The sequence below is a fragment of the Pygoscelis adeliae genome, unplaced genomic scaffold (assembly GCF_000699105.1).
Source record: "Pygoscelis adeliae isolate BGI_AS28 unplaced genomic scaffold, ASM69910v1 Scaffold166, whole genome shotgun sequence".
Classification (NCBI taxonomy): domain Eukaryota; kingdom Metazoa; phylum Chordata; class Aves; order Sphenisciformes; family Spheniscidae; genus Pygoscelis; species Pygoscelis adeliae.
The window spans coordinates 6,404,596-6,418,448 of NW_008825156.1; the positions used below are offsets into that span (position 1 = coordinate 6,404,596).

Genomic DNA, 13,853 nt, shown 5'->3' on the forward strand with positions numbered 1-13,853 from the left:
CAGGAATGGAATTATTCTATTGGATGAGGTCTTTTACTACTTACATTGTCTTGTCTGGTGTCATCCTTTAGATTCATTTTGACCCTGTCCCACAAAAGCTGCCACCTTTCTGGGCTCTGATTTAATTTACTTTCCAACCTTTCAATTTCCTGAAACAAATAACAAGGGTTTTCTTACGGATAAACATTTCTAACTGATCATTTCCTGACAATCATTTTTATACAACCATTTTCTAGTCAATATTTTTACATAGGGAAATTTTAGGCCATGTTGCTCAGTAAAGTACAAAAACCTCTGCCAAACCAGCTATAAACTGCAATCAGCCAGACTCAGGTGTCAAAGGCAACCAAGTACAGCATCAGCCACATCATTCTTCTTGCATGTCACAGGTTGGAGGAGCCATTGTGCTTTCAATTCTCTGCCAGTTCTCCTGAACACACAAAATTCAACACCAATTGCCATAATAGAAACATGACAATGATAAGGATAGGCTGTATTTTATAAAAATATTTACAAAGAACAAATTCTGTGCTGTGACACCAACATTTTACATTGCCAATATTAACATTTACCCTGGTTTATAAAATGTGATACAAAGCTGTAATAAAAGAAGGAAATGAAACAGAAAGATTTATTCAATTTGGATGCCAAACTGTAACAATATGTTCTTGTTGTGGAACTTGGGAATATGACCTATGTTGATAACCTCCAGTTAGGGTTATTTCCTGTTAATAAAACAGTGCATGCAAAGTTAAGTAAAAAGAGGCAATTCCATTAGTTTATGTTTACTTGTAAACACTCATCTATACATTTGTCATTACTCTGACGTGTGGTCCATATTCCTTGCCATGCTTCCTTTCTGTATTTTTATTTTCAACAACTATATTGTTATGAAAATCTGATTCTTAATGAAATAAATTAAAACCTCAATTTTGCAAATCCAATTAAGAATTGATGATGGAACAAAAAATTGCCATAGGACAGAGAATTCCCATGCTATACAAAAGCCAACTAAACCCCAAGACATTTATTTTCAAAGTAGAGACAGTAAGTCTCTGACTTTATTTACTTCTACTATACCAAATGATTAAAGTAGATTTCATAATGTTCTCCAACTCCTGTTGGTCTTTTAGAATGACAATTTTTTCAGGAAATTGTTATTGATTGAATGGCTTACAGAAAATTACCATATTTTTAAGGTAAGAAAACGTTTTGACCAGGAAATTAACTCCTGAACTAAATTTTGAACCCTGAAGTGAAAATAAAAAAGCCAGTATTTGACAGTGTAACAGGAACAAAATATTTCTACAAATTCTTCCTTGCTGAAGGTAAATTAGAAAAACTCAAAAGTAAAACTAAATATAAGAAATCTGGCTTAACAGCAAGAATCAAACCAGAAATTTTAAATACTGAAGGTAGTTGAAAGCTACATATACATTAAATATTATGGGACTCTCTTCCTGCCAAGAAATAAAACCACAATAGTTTTGTCTGGAGTACCTTCATAGGTAGGTACAAAAATAAGGAATGGTGAACACAAGCCAGACTAAAGGCTTCTCTAGATTACTTGCTCCTCTTTCCAAGTGCTGAGTGTAAAACGCTTCCTGATGGGATACATAGGACTGAATCAATTTACCACAGACTTTTTATGTAAAAGGCTTTCCAAATTGCCGCAAAAGAATACAAGTTCTTTAGTGCTAGAAGTTAGTCAGGTTTTAATCTAATCATTCTCTTTCTGCCCTAGTCTTGACTTCTGAGTATGAGTCTTTCTCTGCAGAATCTGGAAGTAACTGAAACTTGTTACTTAGCAACTGTGTCACATTCCTTCTTTTTTGGCTCCACAATGAGTAGTGCTTCCAGAACTTAAAATGAAAAACTTTCAACAATCTCCTATATATAACTTGAAAAGTTAGGAATAAATTCTCCTTTAATAAATCCCATGTAAAAAACTTACATGGCAATAAATCACTAAGATTTACTTTTGCCCCTTCAGTTTTAAATTTTACTGAAAACATCACATTTTTTCCTTCCATATGTGGAATGGACTATGGATAGCTGCATTTCCTTGAAAGAAAAATTCCTTAAATTTAACTTTCTGGTTCATCTCCTGTTGCCTAGACTTACGGGAGCAGAAGTCAATATGTATAAGAAGAAAGGTTATAACAAATACAATTGTATGAATATCCATTTCCTGAAACCAGTAATTACAAGCAATTAGCATTACTGTGCCTTTCAAAAGATGTATCTGCTAAGTAATCTGCTTTGTAGTATTTGAATGGTATAGACAGGAGTTAACTCTGCAGACACTCCAGAACTGTGGAGACTAATCACCTCCTTTGTATCCAGAAAATGTTTGTGCACACATAAAACAATCTGGACAAAGTCCTACACTAGTGAACTGTCTTGACTGTGACAGAGCACCCTGTTTTGTAAGTCCTTCCTTGTTAGTATTTTCTCTTCAACTTCTGGGCTAGAAGGCTTCTGAGACTTTGACTACAAATGGAAAGATGCTGAATGTGTATCCAGTGATCGAACTGCTGCCTCTGTCAAGTGTTCAGATTTGTGTGTACAACAAGCTGTACACGACTAGTTGACCAGTATTTGGAATAAACTTTTTGGTTCAGGGTCCACTTTGATGGATCAGCCTTTTTGGCACATAACCTAAAGTTATAAAACAGCTCACAATCAGAAGTGCTATTTTTATTGTTTTGCTGGATATTCACTGACCACTTATATAGCTTTAATTCTTCATGATGTATATATATGGTCGAGTTAATTTGGGTGACTGGCATCCTGAAGTGGCATCTTTTGAGTTTGCCATCCTCTCTCTGAGAAATCACCATCTAATAAGTGATATAACTGCTTGTTTGTAAGAATAGGACACGTAGGTTCATCTCTCACAATTCTTAAAAGTACCGGAATCAGAGCCACTCTCAGTGAATTATGGGGACTGAATATCTTTTTAGGAATGTTAGCAAATTAGTGGAAAACAGTGGAGATATGTCTGCCCTCAAGGATTTGACCTGCATTTTCACTGAAATATAGGTAGATTACTACCTCTAATACAACCAGCAACCAGGCATATATCACAGAATGGTTGAGGTTTCAGTTTGTGCCCATTGCCTCTGATCCTGTCACTGGTCACCACTGAAAAGAGTTTGGCTTCTTAACATCTTCTCTTCAGATATATATATACATTGATAATATCCCCCTCCTGAGCCTTCTCTTCTGCAGGCTGAACAGTCCCAGCTCTCTCAGCCTTTCCTCATGAGATGCTCCAGTCCCTTAATCATCTTCATGGCCATTTGCTGGACTCTCTCCAGTAGCCCCATCTCTCTCTTGTACCAGGGAGCCCAGAACTAGGCATAGTACTCCGGGTTTGGCCTTAGCAGGGCTGAATAGAGGGAAAGGATCATCTCCTTCAACCTGCAGGCAACACTCCTAATCCAACCCAGAATACCACTAGCCGTTGGTGCTGCAAGGGCAAGTTGTTGGCTCATGGTCAGCTTGCTGTTCCCCAGGACCCCCAGGGCCCTTTCTGCAAAGCTGTTTTCCAGCTGGGTGCCCCCAGCATACATTGGTGCATAGGGTTGTTCCTCCCCAGGTGCAGGACTTTGTACTTCCCTTTGTTGAACATCACTCAGGTAAGTTAGCTCATTTATAATGTATCATAACATACGCATGTCAATGGATCATTTGAAGAGCTAGTCTTTATGGGAAACATTTAACCCAGAACTTTAGCCTGTACTGAAGACATGGCTCTTGGATGTGCTACACTGTGGTATTATCTTACTGAATTTTACAAGCAAGGAAAGCAAGTGCTTACAAAAAAAAAAGCAGCAGGAACCTCAAAGTTCTTGTCAAATGAGTTGTTTTTGAGTTTTGTGGAGAAATGTACCTTTTTTAAATGGAGAAATTCTTTTAAAACTATTTGCAACTGATCTCTGAAAAAGAAAATAGAGGCATAGGTGTGCTGTTTCACAATTACCTTTCATTTTCTTTAAAAAATGGATGGCTAGCTACTCTTACTATCAGTACCTTGTTTCTAATTTCTATCATGCAGAAAAAGGCCATCAGAAAATGGTCTTAAAGGGAAGCACCTCTGTTTGGATCTGCTTTTGAACATTTATGTCTCCAAAGTACACTTTTGAGAATTTAAGATTTGAACAACCTAGCTTATATTTGTTGGCTGCCTCTGATGTGGTAGAAGTGAATTGAGAAGCTTTATACAGAAATCTGTATTTAAAAATGCATTTTATCATCTGCAATCTTTAAAAGGCTTCATTTAGGACTAAGTGAATGAAATGTGCAGATTGGTTAACTTGCTACAACTCATAAACATAAGGATTTATGGAAACCATAGAGCCATCACACACATCTGGTTAGAGGTGGATTGTTATGTACCCAACACACATTAGCACGTTTACTGCTAAAAAATTACACCTTTTGCTCTTAATAGAAGAGCACCACATTCTAACCAAGGAAAATTCTGAATTAAGACACTCAGTAACTTCTCTGTTTCAGCTTTACATCCTGAAGAGCACTATCTAGTTTTCAACTGAAAAATATCTTTAGAACAAACAAATTTGGGCTTACCATTATAAACTAAGGGAGAATCAATCTTCCCTAGTAATTTACCATTGCTAAATATGGTCTCAGTTCAAACATTTTTTGGATACCAACACATTCTCAATGGATTTATGATTAAAGAGAGGTCTTTCTCCTATATCAGCAATAGTCCTAAATTAACAACTTGTTTTAAAAGAAAGTTCACTTTGCTTTTTAAACTTAGAAGAATATTTTTGTAACCTTTATACAACCTCTTCAAAGATTTCCAAATGTTCCTCTCCATTGCTATCTTTTATTACTATAATCTAATTCACAAATAACATTTAAACGCTATAAAACCTGACCCACATATCTTTAGAATATAATATGGCTAATATCCCTGTTATATGGCAGTTTCTCACAGTTGTGGATATGGATAGTTTGGCATCTACCCCAGGAAGAAATGCAGAACACCGCTGTTGCTATATTCCTGATGTACTTCTGGCCTCTAGTTACCTGATATGAAAGCTCTCTGTTTTTTTGCTAAAGAATCCCTGAAATGACCCCTGCTGAGAGACTGCTCTTTTTTTGCATTTGTGAAGTTATAAGCTCAGAGAAGTTCTGGCTATCTTATTTAGAGGAATCAATTAAGATGATAATCTAAATATTAGGACTGTTAATTAATTATAATCAACCAAGAAACATTTAAGAAAATACAGATGTTAAATCATTCAAAATACTACAACAATTATCATGATAATGGGATCCTTTTTCATCTTCTAATGAAGAAAGGACAAAACCTAAGCAGCCTACATGAGCCCAAACAAGAAAAAGCCAAAATCAAGCATCTATTTCAAGTACGAAAATATTCTGAAGAATCTAAATTTACCAGTTCGGTCCTAGTAAGCATGAATAAACTAAGAGCAATCATGGAAAGCTTTTTTGAAAATTTGGGCCAAGATATTCAGTTTATGTTTGTGTATCTGCCTCCCACTTGTTAAAATCAACAAGTGTCAGATTCTGTTTTCTGATTTGTCTGGAAATCTGGGTCTTCGTCATTTTACTGCACACCTACTTTACACTGAGTAGAAAGAGGACAAGAAAGCTAGATTCAACATTTGCCCAAATTAAAATAACAGTTCCTGCATTTCTTGTAAAAGGCAACCTAAAAATTTATTACGCTACCTACCTTATTATTTAAAAAGGACAGTGAAAAAATGAATCCATGACTGGCTTCCTCATAGTTATTGACTACTATTAAAGTGTACTCCCACGAAAGTGTTCATTCAGAACAACATAAACTTTGCAGGAAGTCTGATTGATTCCCAGACCAACCATCAGTTCTCAAGATCAACCAGTCAGTTTTACTAAATACCTGCTTCGACATCGATCATGATCCTTTTAATAACACTATATCTATAAGGCAATAACTTAAATAAAAAGTAAATATGAATTTCATGAGCATAAGAGAACTTATTGTTCTGTGTAACACATGTACTTACATTTAAAAGGCTGCTGATGGCATCAGGTTGTATTTTTTTAACATCATCATAACATGGCCATACTATTTTCCTCTTAGTCTGAGAGAGTGAACCATCCATTTGGTCAGTTTCCTCTGCAGCACTGCATTTTGCAGTTACCATGGTCCAATCATAGGAAGGACCTGTAGCCAAAATCTCTTCTACATAATAATCCCACTTTTTGAGGCTGGACATATTTACATTTGGTTTCAGTGCCTATTTGAAACAAAGTTTTATTATAATGACAGAAAGGAAGTCTTTGAGTTTCAGACTTACAATACAATACTTATATTTTCTAGATTATTCTAAATTGAACAGTATATTGCACTGGGTGAGTAGTGCTGCAGTTTGATAGTTTCCACAGCAAGATCTTGGCTGTCAGATCAAAACCTAAAACTAACACTAGCTTTGGGAATGTACTGCTCATTTTTATCCTTCTACTACACCAGGTGCCTACCAAGAACTCTAATTCAGCATATGTAGTTAATACCCTCACAGTCTTTGTGCCTCCTGTTAAAGATACAAAAAGCACTTGATAGCCATCACCCTTCAATTTTTCTCAGCAGAAAATCCAAGACACTCTACCATCAGAGAAAAGAGACAGGCTGTATAACGTAGGTGGACATGCCACTTGGAAAAACCACAGTAATATAAAGCAGGCAGCCAGAGACTGTAGATCTTTCAGAGTAGTTTAAAACAGATCACTTTGTATTAAAAATGTTTTTTTTTTCTTTTAAAAAATAAGGTAAGACTTTCAGTTTACGTGCACCTTACTTGAAGGGAACTACTGCCTCAGGTGAAGGGGCAATTGTAAAGTCTGAAGAGTGATGCTCAGTTATAATGACTAATTCTGCTACTATGACTAAATCTGCTACTATGATACCATTTCATATGAGGAAAAATAGTTTCTTCTAAAAAAGAGAAAGAAAACACTATCAAAATATCAAAAGTTACTCCTAAGCTTACTAATCAGGCTACTGCTTACAGCAAAATGGATAGAACATACAGTGAACAAGCAGCCTATCAAGCTCCAAATTCATCACAGTGATGGTTCTACAGAGAAAACAGACGGTTTCTCTAAAACAAAGACAGCTGAAGCACTTTCTATCCACTGAATGTCACCCTCTTGTTTTCTCCCTCCTCCCTCTTGCACCACCACTTTATTAGGCGAGTATAAGTGTGGGTGTGGTGCATGTGTGGGGGTTGAAGGGGGCTGCACTGTTGACTGCAATAATGATCTGATGCAAACTCAAAATACCTTAAATAATATTTTTTTTTTTAAATGAGGTCAGTTTATATAGCAGATTTGAGTGCAAGGTGCTATGTATGCTAAGATACAATGTGGCAAAATAACTTGAGGAAAGAGGAAAACGAAGAAACACCAGCAAAAATATCAGAGGCACCATAGCCTCCAAGACAGTGGAGACTCTCCCATCATTATGTTTTCTCATCACCAGCAGTGGACAAACATGCAAACAAATGATTTATCCGGGTGAAGCTCACTGCCAAAGCAGGAGAGAGCAGCACAGGAATGAACATCTGTGGGGTAGTGGATGGCAGGAACATCTTAAAACAGCCTTGTCTCCAGAACTACAGTAAGAACAGCACCCTTTTCTTGCAGTTCCTGAGATATCTTGACTGCTTCTTCTATTGCAGAATTCTATAATGGCGAGTGTATTGTGAATTTTATATAATTATTCAAGACACAGTCCAATCTAGTGGACATACATTATCATATGAGACCGTGATATAGGCAATGTGATTCAATCAGATCGTTATGAAATGTAGCCCATTGTGACTCTAAACTCATTTCCCCATAACTGTGGTTTGCAGTATGTAATTTTTTTTTTTAAACAATCTGTGCAAACTTTAAGATCATTCACATAATTAAATTAAATCAAACACAGATCCTCATTTACCTCAGTGGGATGCATAAATACATGTTCCACAATTTGGCCGTTTAAATGACATTTCCATAACTAAAATGACTGAGAATATAAGCCTATGAGACACTGCTCCAATCAATCAAGGTGGGTCAACTTTGTCTGACAAATGATTAATTCAGTTGAGAACAATTAAGATATCAAAATGTACTCAAGGAATCATTCAGAATAACAAACCACCTGTTTTTTTTTCTTAAATCATACCTCTATTTCAGCAGGGGCATAGAGGTAATTGAAGAAAATAGGGCTCCTTTTGTGCATCTTTTCAATACATTCCCAAATACAAATTCCTTTTTTGGCATGTTTCTCTCCTTTATCTTCAAACAATGTCCCTAGGGAAAATAATAGCAGCAAAAAGATAGCTGTATGATAATATATAACAAACACTAAAGCATAGCCAAAAGGAATTTCACAGACTAAATGTATAGTAAAATCTACTATCAAATGCCACTGCAACAAGATTGTATTTGATGAAACAACTGCTGTGCTTTACAAATGCAACTATACAGTAGCATTATATTTATAAAGCTGTTCTGAAATTTACTTAAACATGTAAGCGTATTTATGAATGTCCCCTTCTGCCTGCAGCTATGCTGATTCAGCACACTACCAAGCCCTGCCAACTGATTCTGCCCCCCACTACCCAAGGTTACCAGCCCTTCCAATCTGCTGGACCAGCTGCACCTGAAATTACTTGTTAACTCATTTCAGGGAAAACAAATCAGGCTAGTGTAAATAAGTTAGCCACAGATTTGTGCCATCTGAAATGACTTTGGAAGGAAATATAGTTTATCCAAAGACTACTGGAAACAGGATTTCCTATTGCATTAAATGGTATTTGAAAGCAAACTACCCCTGAATAAACAAACCACCCCCCCCGAATGGTAGAACCATGTAACAATCCAGGTTGGAAGGAACCATGGGAGGTCATCAACTCCAACTCCTTGCTTTTGTTCAAATGAAGGTAAATAATGGAAATTAACTTTTTTGTCAAAATAAAATGGTTGCTCAAGTTTAGTCTGTTCCACAGGTACTACAGTTTTTAAGAAAAGCCTTCAAGTTGACCATATGCCATGAGAACCACTCCACGAAGCAGTGAAATTCAGATCACGTAAGTGTTTTGCTTAGTGAACAAGTTCCAAGAACAGCCTCAACTGTGGTTGTATAGTCTTATTAAAGAGAGCTCTGAGGGTAGATAAGGCCTTGGAACCAGTAAGGTTGCACATGATAAATGTAGTAAAAAAGATATATAAAAGAAGAGAAACACTGAAGAGAATGCAAGAGAAAAAAGTGAGAGAGAATAGATGGAAAGGCTTTCCTTTCCTGAAACCTCATGCACTCTCTGAAGGATTCCCAAGGGCTTTGCTTCTGTTAAAATAAGGTATTTAGTAGGGGAAACTGAACCGTGTGGATAAATTGCTAAAAAGCCCTGAGGCATGGCACTAATTTCTTCCACTTTCTCTTAGTCCCATCAGTGGCATGGCTCAGGAATCATACATTCAGAAAATTCTACGTGTTCTTCACCTCCATTTTGCTTTATACTCCTGAAATGGAATTCATTACATCATCACCATGCAATTACTGGACCATCTCAAACTAGGCAAATTTTTGTAGACCAAACATTGACGAGAAAAATACCAACAACTACAAAACCAATATACAATAAACAAACATCACACATACCATGTTCTAGTCTTTCATAGTCTGAATCCAGAAGAAAGGTTTTAAATCGATTTGATATGTGATGAAAAGCCAGAAACTTCAGATAATATTGATTGAACTCAAACTCTGTTGGGTATTGGTTATGAATCTAAAAAACACAAAAAAAAGGGAAAAAAGAAGATATTGAGGTATAATACAAAAGGATATGTAAGAAATAATAATGTGAAATATGACAGCAAAATAATTCCCCTGTGCATGCTGACAACAAATACATCCATAGGCAACTGTCTTTTCTGTACACACAAATCCTTCTACATTTTTGCGTAAAAATATTTTAAAGCTAATTAAATTCATGTATTGTCTATGCTGCAAAAATGTTTCAGAGCAGATAGGGTATAGTGTGTAATAAGCAGTATTATACTCTGTACAAAACCCAGGATTCTTCAAAGTAATCAAACTGGATATAAATCTTTTATCATAACTCTTGAGACACCATGTAACTTCACAGGCAAAGATGCTACTCCTGGATGTAGCTGGGAATCAAACTTTAATTGGAAGGTTTTGCAGCGGACTTCTTGCTATTGCTCAGAACCCAATGTAGCAGACACGTACAGAGGTAATGCTGCAAATGATATTCCATCTACCATTACTGAAACAGCTAACTTCTGAAGTACTTGCTAGTCTACACATATTTCTTCCTTTTGAAAATATGCACCACAATATTACAGTATGAAAAAAAAAAAACATACTGAGGAGGTATCTTGCCATTATTCTTTTAAAACAGTAAAAACTATGTAACGTCTTAAATTGTTATCCTCAGTTAGGCTTGGGATCTATTGAATTCAGTGAATGTCTCCAACAGGAGTCAGGAGCAGATATTTAAGAAGACAATACAAGATTATCAGAGTAAAGCACTGTGGGATAGTTGGCTTCTCACAATTGCTTCCTCTTGAACATTATCAGAAAGAGCCTGGTGTAAGATTTTAAGCATGAAGTTTAATATTCATGGCAAAATTTTTTAGCATTAATTATTGATGATATTTATACTTGATATCCATATAAAATTCAAGATTCTAAAAATCTTGATGAGACATTGGTCACAGAAATTTCATGTGTTAATTTCAAATTTAAAATTTACTCCAGATAAGTTTATGAATTGTAATCTTTTTTTTCAGATTTTCAGAATTAAGCATGGTAATTAACTGAAAATTCCCAATTACAATGGAAATAAGTACAGTTTGCAATGAAAAAAGAAATTGCTGATTGAATTTCACATTTGAAATATGTCCCACTGTGCTTTGTCTAGCTTCACATCAAACCTGTAAAATACTTTTAGTTCTGCAATCTTCCTGTGTCTTGTCTTTTGCATTCCCACCACTCTCATTTTCCCATTCCATCTTTTCTCTCTAATCTCTACATCAGTTCCTCAAGAGAGAAACTTTTTTTTTTAGTACTTATGGAAACTAGTATAAGACTACTTGAAGCTCCTTGATGTTTAGATTTTCACATGTGCCAGCTGGAAAAAAACCCAACCAGCTAAATGAAGAAAAAAAAAATGCGTTTAGCAAGGAAAGGTTATCTACCGAATGTACAACAGTGACAGGAAAATCCCTTGAAAGGACCTACAAACACATACACAGCATTTCAGTCAGAGAATTTGTTGTTATCATATCTCAGTATTAGCTTGTGGCTAGGCATTTAAAGTGCTACAATACTTAAAGATATCTCAGTTCAATATACCCATACTTACTTTATCCCCACTTCTCCCCTGATACACATGACTACATTCCTGCACTGTTTTGTAAGAATAAAGCTAAGCAAAATTTTTTCTATAATAAATTCAAGACTTCAACTTCATAGACAAAGTAACTTTTTAGTTTTCCTTATTAAAAAAAAAATATTTTTTCTGGCATATATTAGATTAAAATATAAACCAAGTACACTAATTCTGTTCAAAAATGACATTAATGTACTTTTGAGCTGAAATCAAAAAAGCTCTGCATATGCGTGTGCATTTAGACACATAAGCACACATACACAAGTACTTTAGTATACGTTTTCTCCTTGTGTTAGAAGAAGTTTTCTTTAATATATTGTAAGAAGGAAAGGCTACATTCTGCTATTTGACATGAGTTATACAGGCTCCTAACTTCTACTTATGGCCCAATATTTTAATACATTTGAAGAGTTAGAAGAATAAGCTGCTACTAAAATTCTGTCATGGATCTAAGTGTTGTCAGTGATCCTATTTCTGAAACTACAAATAACTAGAAGTTATAATAATATAATTTACTTTTTAAGTGAAAACAACTATCATCTAAAACATTTCTTTGATAAAGGTGAATAATGTAGTTATTGTCTGTGTTTTAACGGCTGTGGCTGATTTCAGCACGCTTGGAGATGGGAAAGATGCCACAGCTAGGTGAAGTGACTACTGTTACTGATGATTTGTTTAGCTGCAGTGCAGTCTGCAAAATTTAAAATGTGGCTGAGCTGTCAGGGAAGAAAACTCCTGATAAAATACAGCTCCAACATCAGAAGTGATAAATTAGAAATTCAACATAGGAGAAAATAATTGTATTAATTTAAGCAATTAAAAATAAACATAAAAGAGAGATTTTTATTACTGTAGGCAATGTAACCACTTAGGTTGAGGTTAAATATAGCTGGTTTCTCTCTGATAACTCTTCGGTGCCATTTCAGTTAATTCATTGATTTTAAGGGATATACTCAAAATTTACATGTAAGTTAGAAGCAATGTTTTATACTTTACAATTTCAACACATACCACCTAGAGAGATAAGTCTACAGGGACAGGGTATCTTTGAAAATTACAACTGCATCATCTTTTAAAATGCTTAATCTCCAAAGTATATGAACATTTAAAACCTGAGTAAAGCGATAGGTGTGTCTAACATTACGATTAGATAAACTCGGTATTTTAGAATTCTTTTTCAAATCACCATGTTCCCAATTAACTTAAATATCTCCTACATGTATTTAATAATCTTACACTTCTATCAGCCTTCCTTAGTTTTCCAATACATTTTTGGTTTTGTAATTCCATTATATATCAATATTTACTTAGTTTAAATAAGAAATATAGTACTCCAAAATGTCCTGTGCTAGTAACCACTATGAGGCTACTCCTGCAAACACTGGAATAGCTGAATACATCTACCATGGGAGTAGCACACTCACCTTCTCTTATACAGGGTGCTGTAACAGAGCTCCTTATTGAGCTTAAAAGAAGTCAGTTCTAGAAAATCATTCCATTTTAATTATATTTAATAAATTACCAAATAGATACAGAGGAAAAATAAGAAAAGCTTCCTGCACTGACATCACCTTAATAAATTCAGTCTTCTTAGAAGCAGAGAGAGTATCTGCCAGATGCTGCTATTGTGAAAGAATGATTTTGCATTAATAATTCAGCTGACACCTGGAGATATTGGCATAAACAATGACTTTTTACAAGATGATGCAGTTCTAATTTAGGAATCACTGCTTCATTTGTTTTCTCTGTATCTTTAGTTTAACCCATGACATTTAATGCACATACTGGCTCCATGGTTACTTTCTTACTGCACCTAGTACGTTGAGACTAGAATGGTTAAAAATATTTTGAAAGGACCAAATATTTATTTCCACTGAATGGGCAATTTTTAAAAAACTGATCATAATATATTACACTTCAGGGTCAAGTTGCAATCTAATTGGATTCTGTAGTTGTCTAACAAGTTGCACAGAAACCAATGAAACTTAACAGAAATGTTCAAGTACAAATGTTCAGTAAATTTATTTTTCATAGTAAATTCCTATGAAACTTCAACCATTAATTTGACTTCAAAAGTAATTTCCCTAGAGTTTACAACCATACTGTCAGAATTTGGTAAATCAATACTATGCCATCATGAGTTAGAAGACTAGTCTTTGTAAGTCTATTTCTAGAAAACTTCCTCACAGTTGCATTATAAATGGGATTGTAAGTCATTTAGCTTCAAGATTGTTTGTAATACAGACAGGTCTATATTATCTATATTACACTGATTATGCAATAAAGCTGTGTTCCCATGTCTTTCTTGGCTGAAGATAACACTGGCTGAAAAGATTATAAGCCCTAGACAGCCCTATCTTTCCTCATGAGAAGTTACTGCCTCCTTCAGATTGACCTGCTGAA

At 35.2% G+C, this 13,853-nt stretch overlaps 1 protein-coding gene across 1 annotated transcript in view; it reads right to left on the minus strand.

Moving 5' to 3' along the window:
- SBF2 (SET binding factor 2) overlaps positions 1–13,853 on the minus strand; it is a 240,092-nt gene that overhangs the window by 7,456 nt on the left and 218,783 nt on the right. The window contains exons 33-36 of the mRNA XM_009328574.1: positions 9,695–9,821; positions 8,216–8,343; positions 6,051–6,284; positions 45–149 (exon numbers count right to left, since the gene is read on the minus strand). Coding sequence (XP_009326849.1) covers positions 45–149; positions 6,051–6,284; positions 8,216–8,343; positions 9,695–9,821 — 594 coding nt within the window. The remainder of the gene's footprint in view (positions 1–44; positions 150–6,050; positions 6,285–8,215; positions 8,344–9,694; positions 9,822–13,853) is intronic.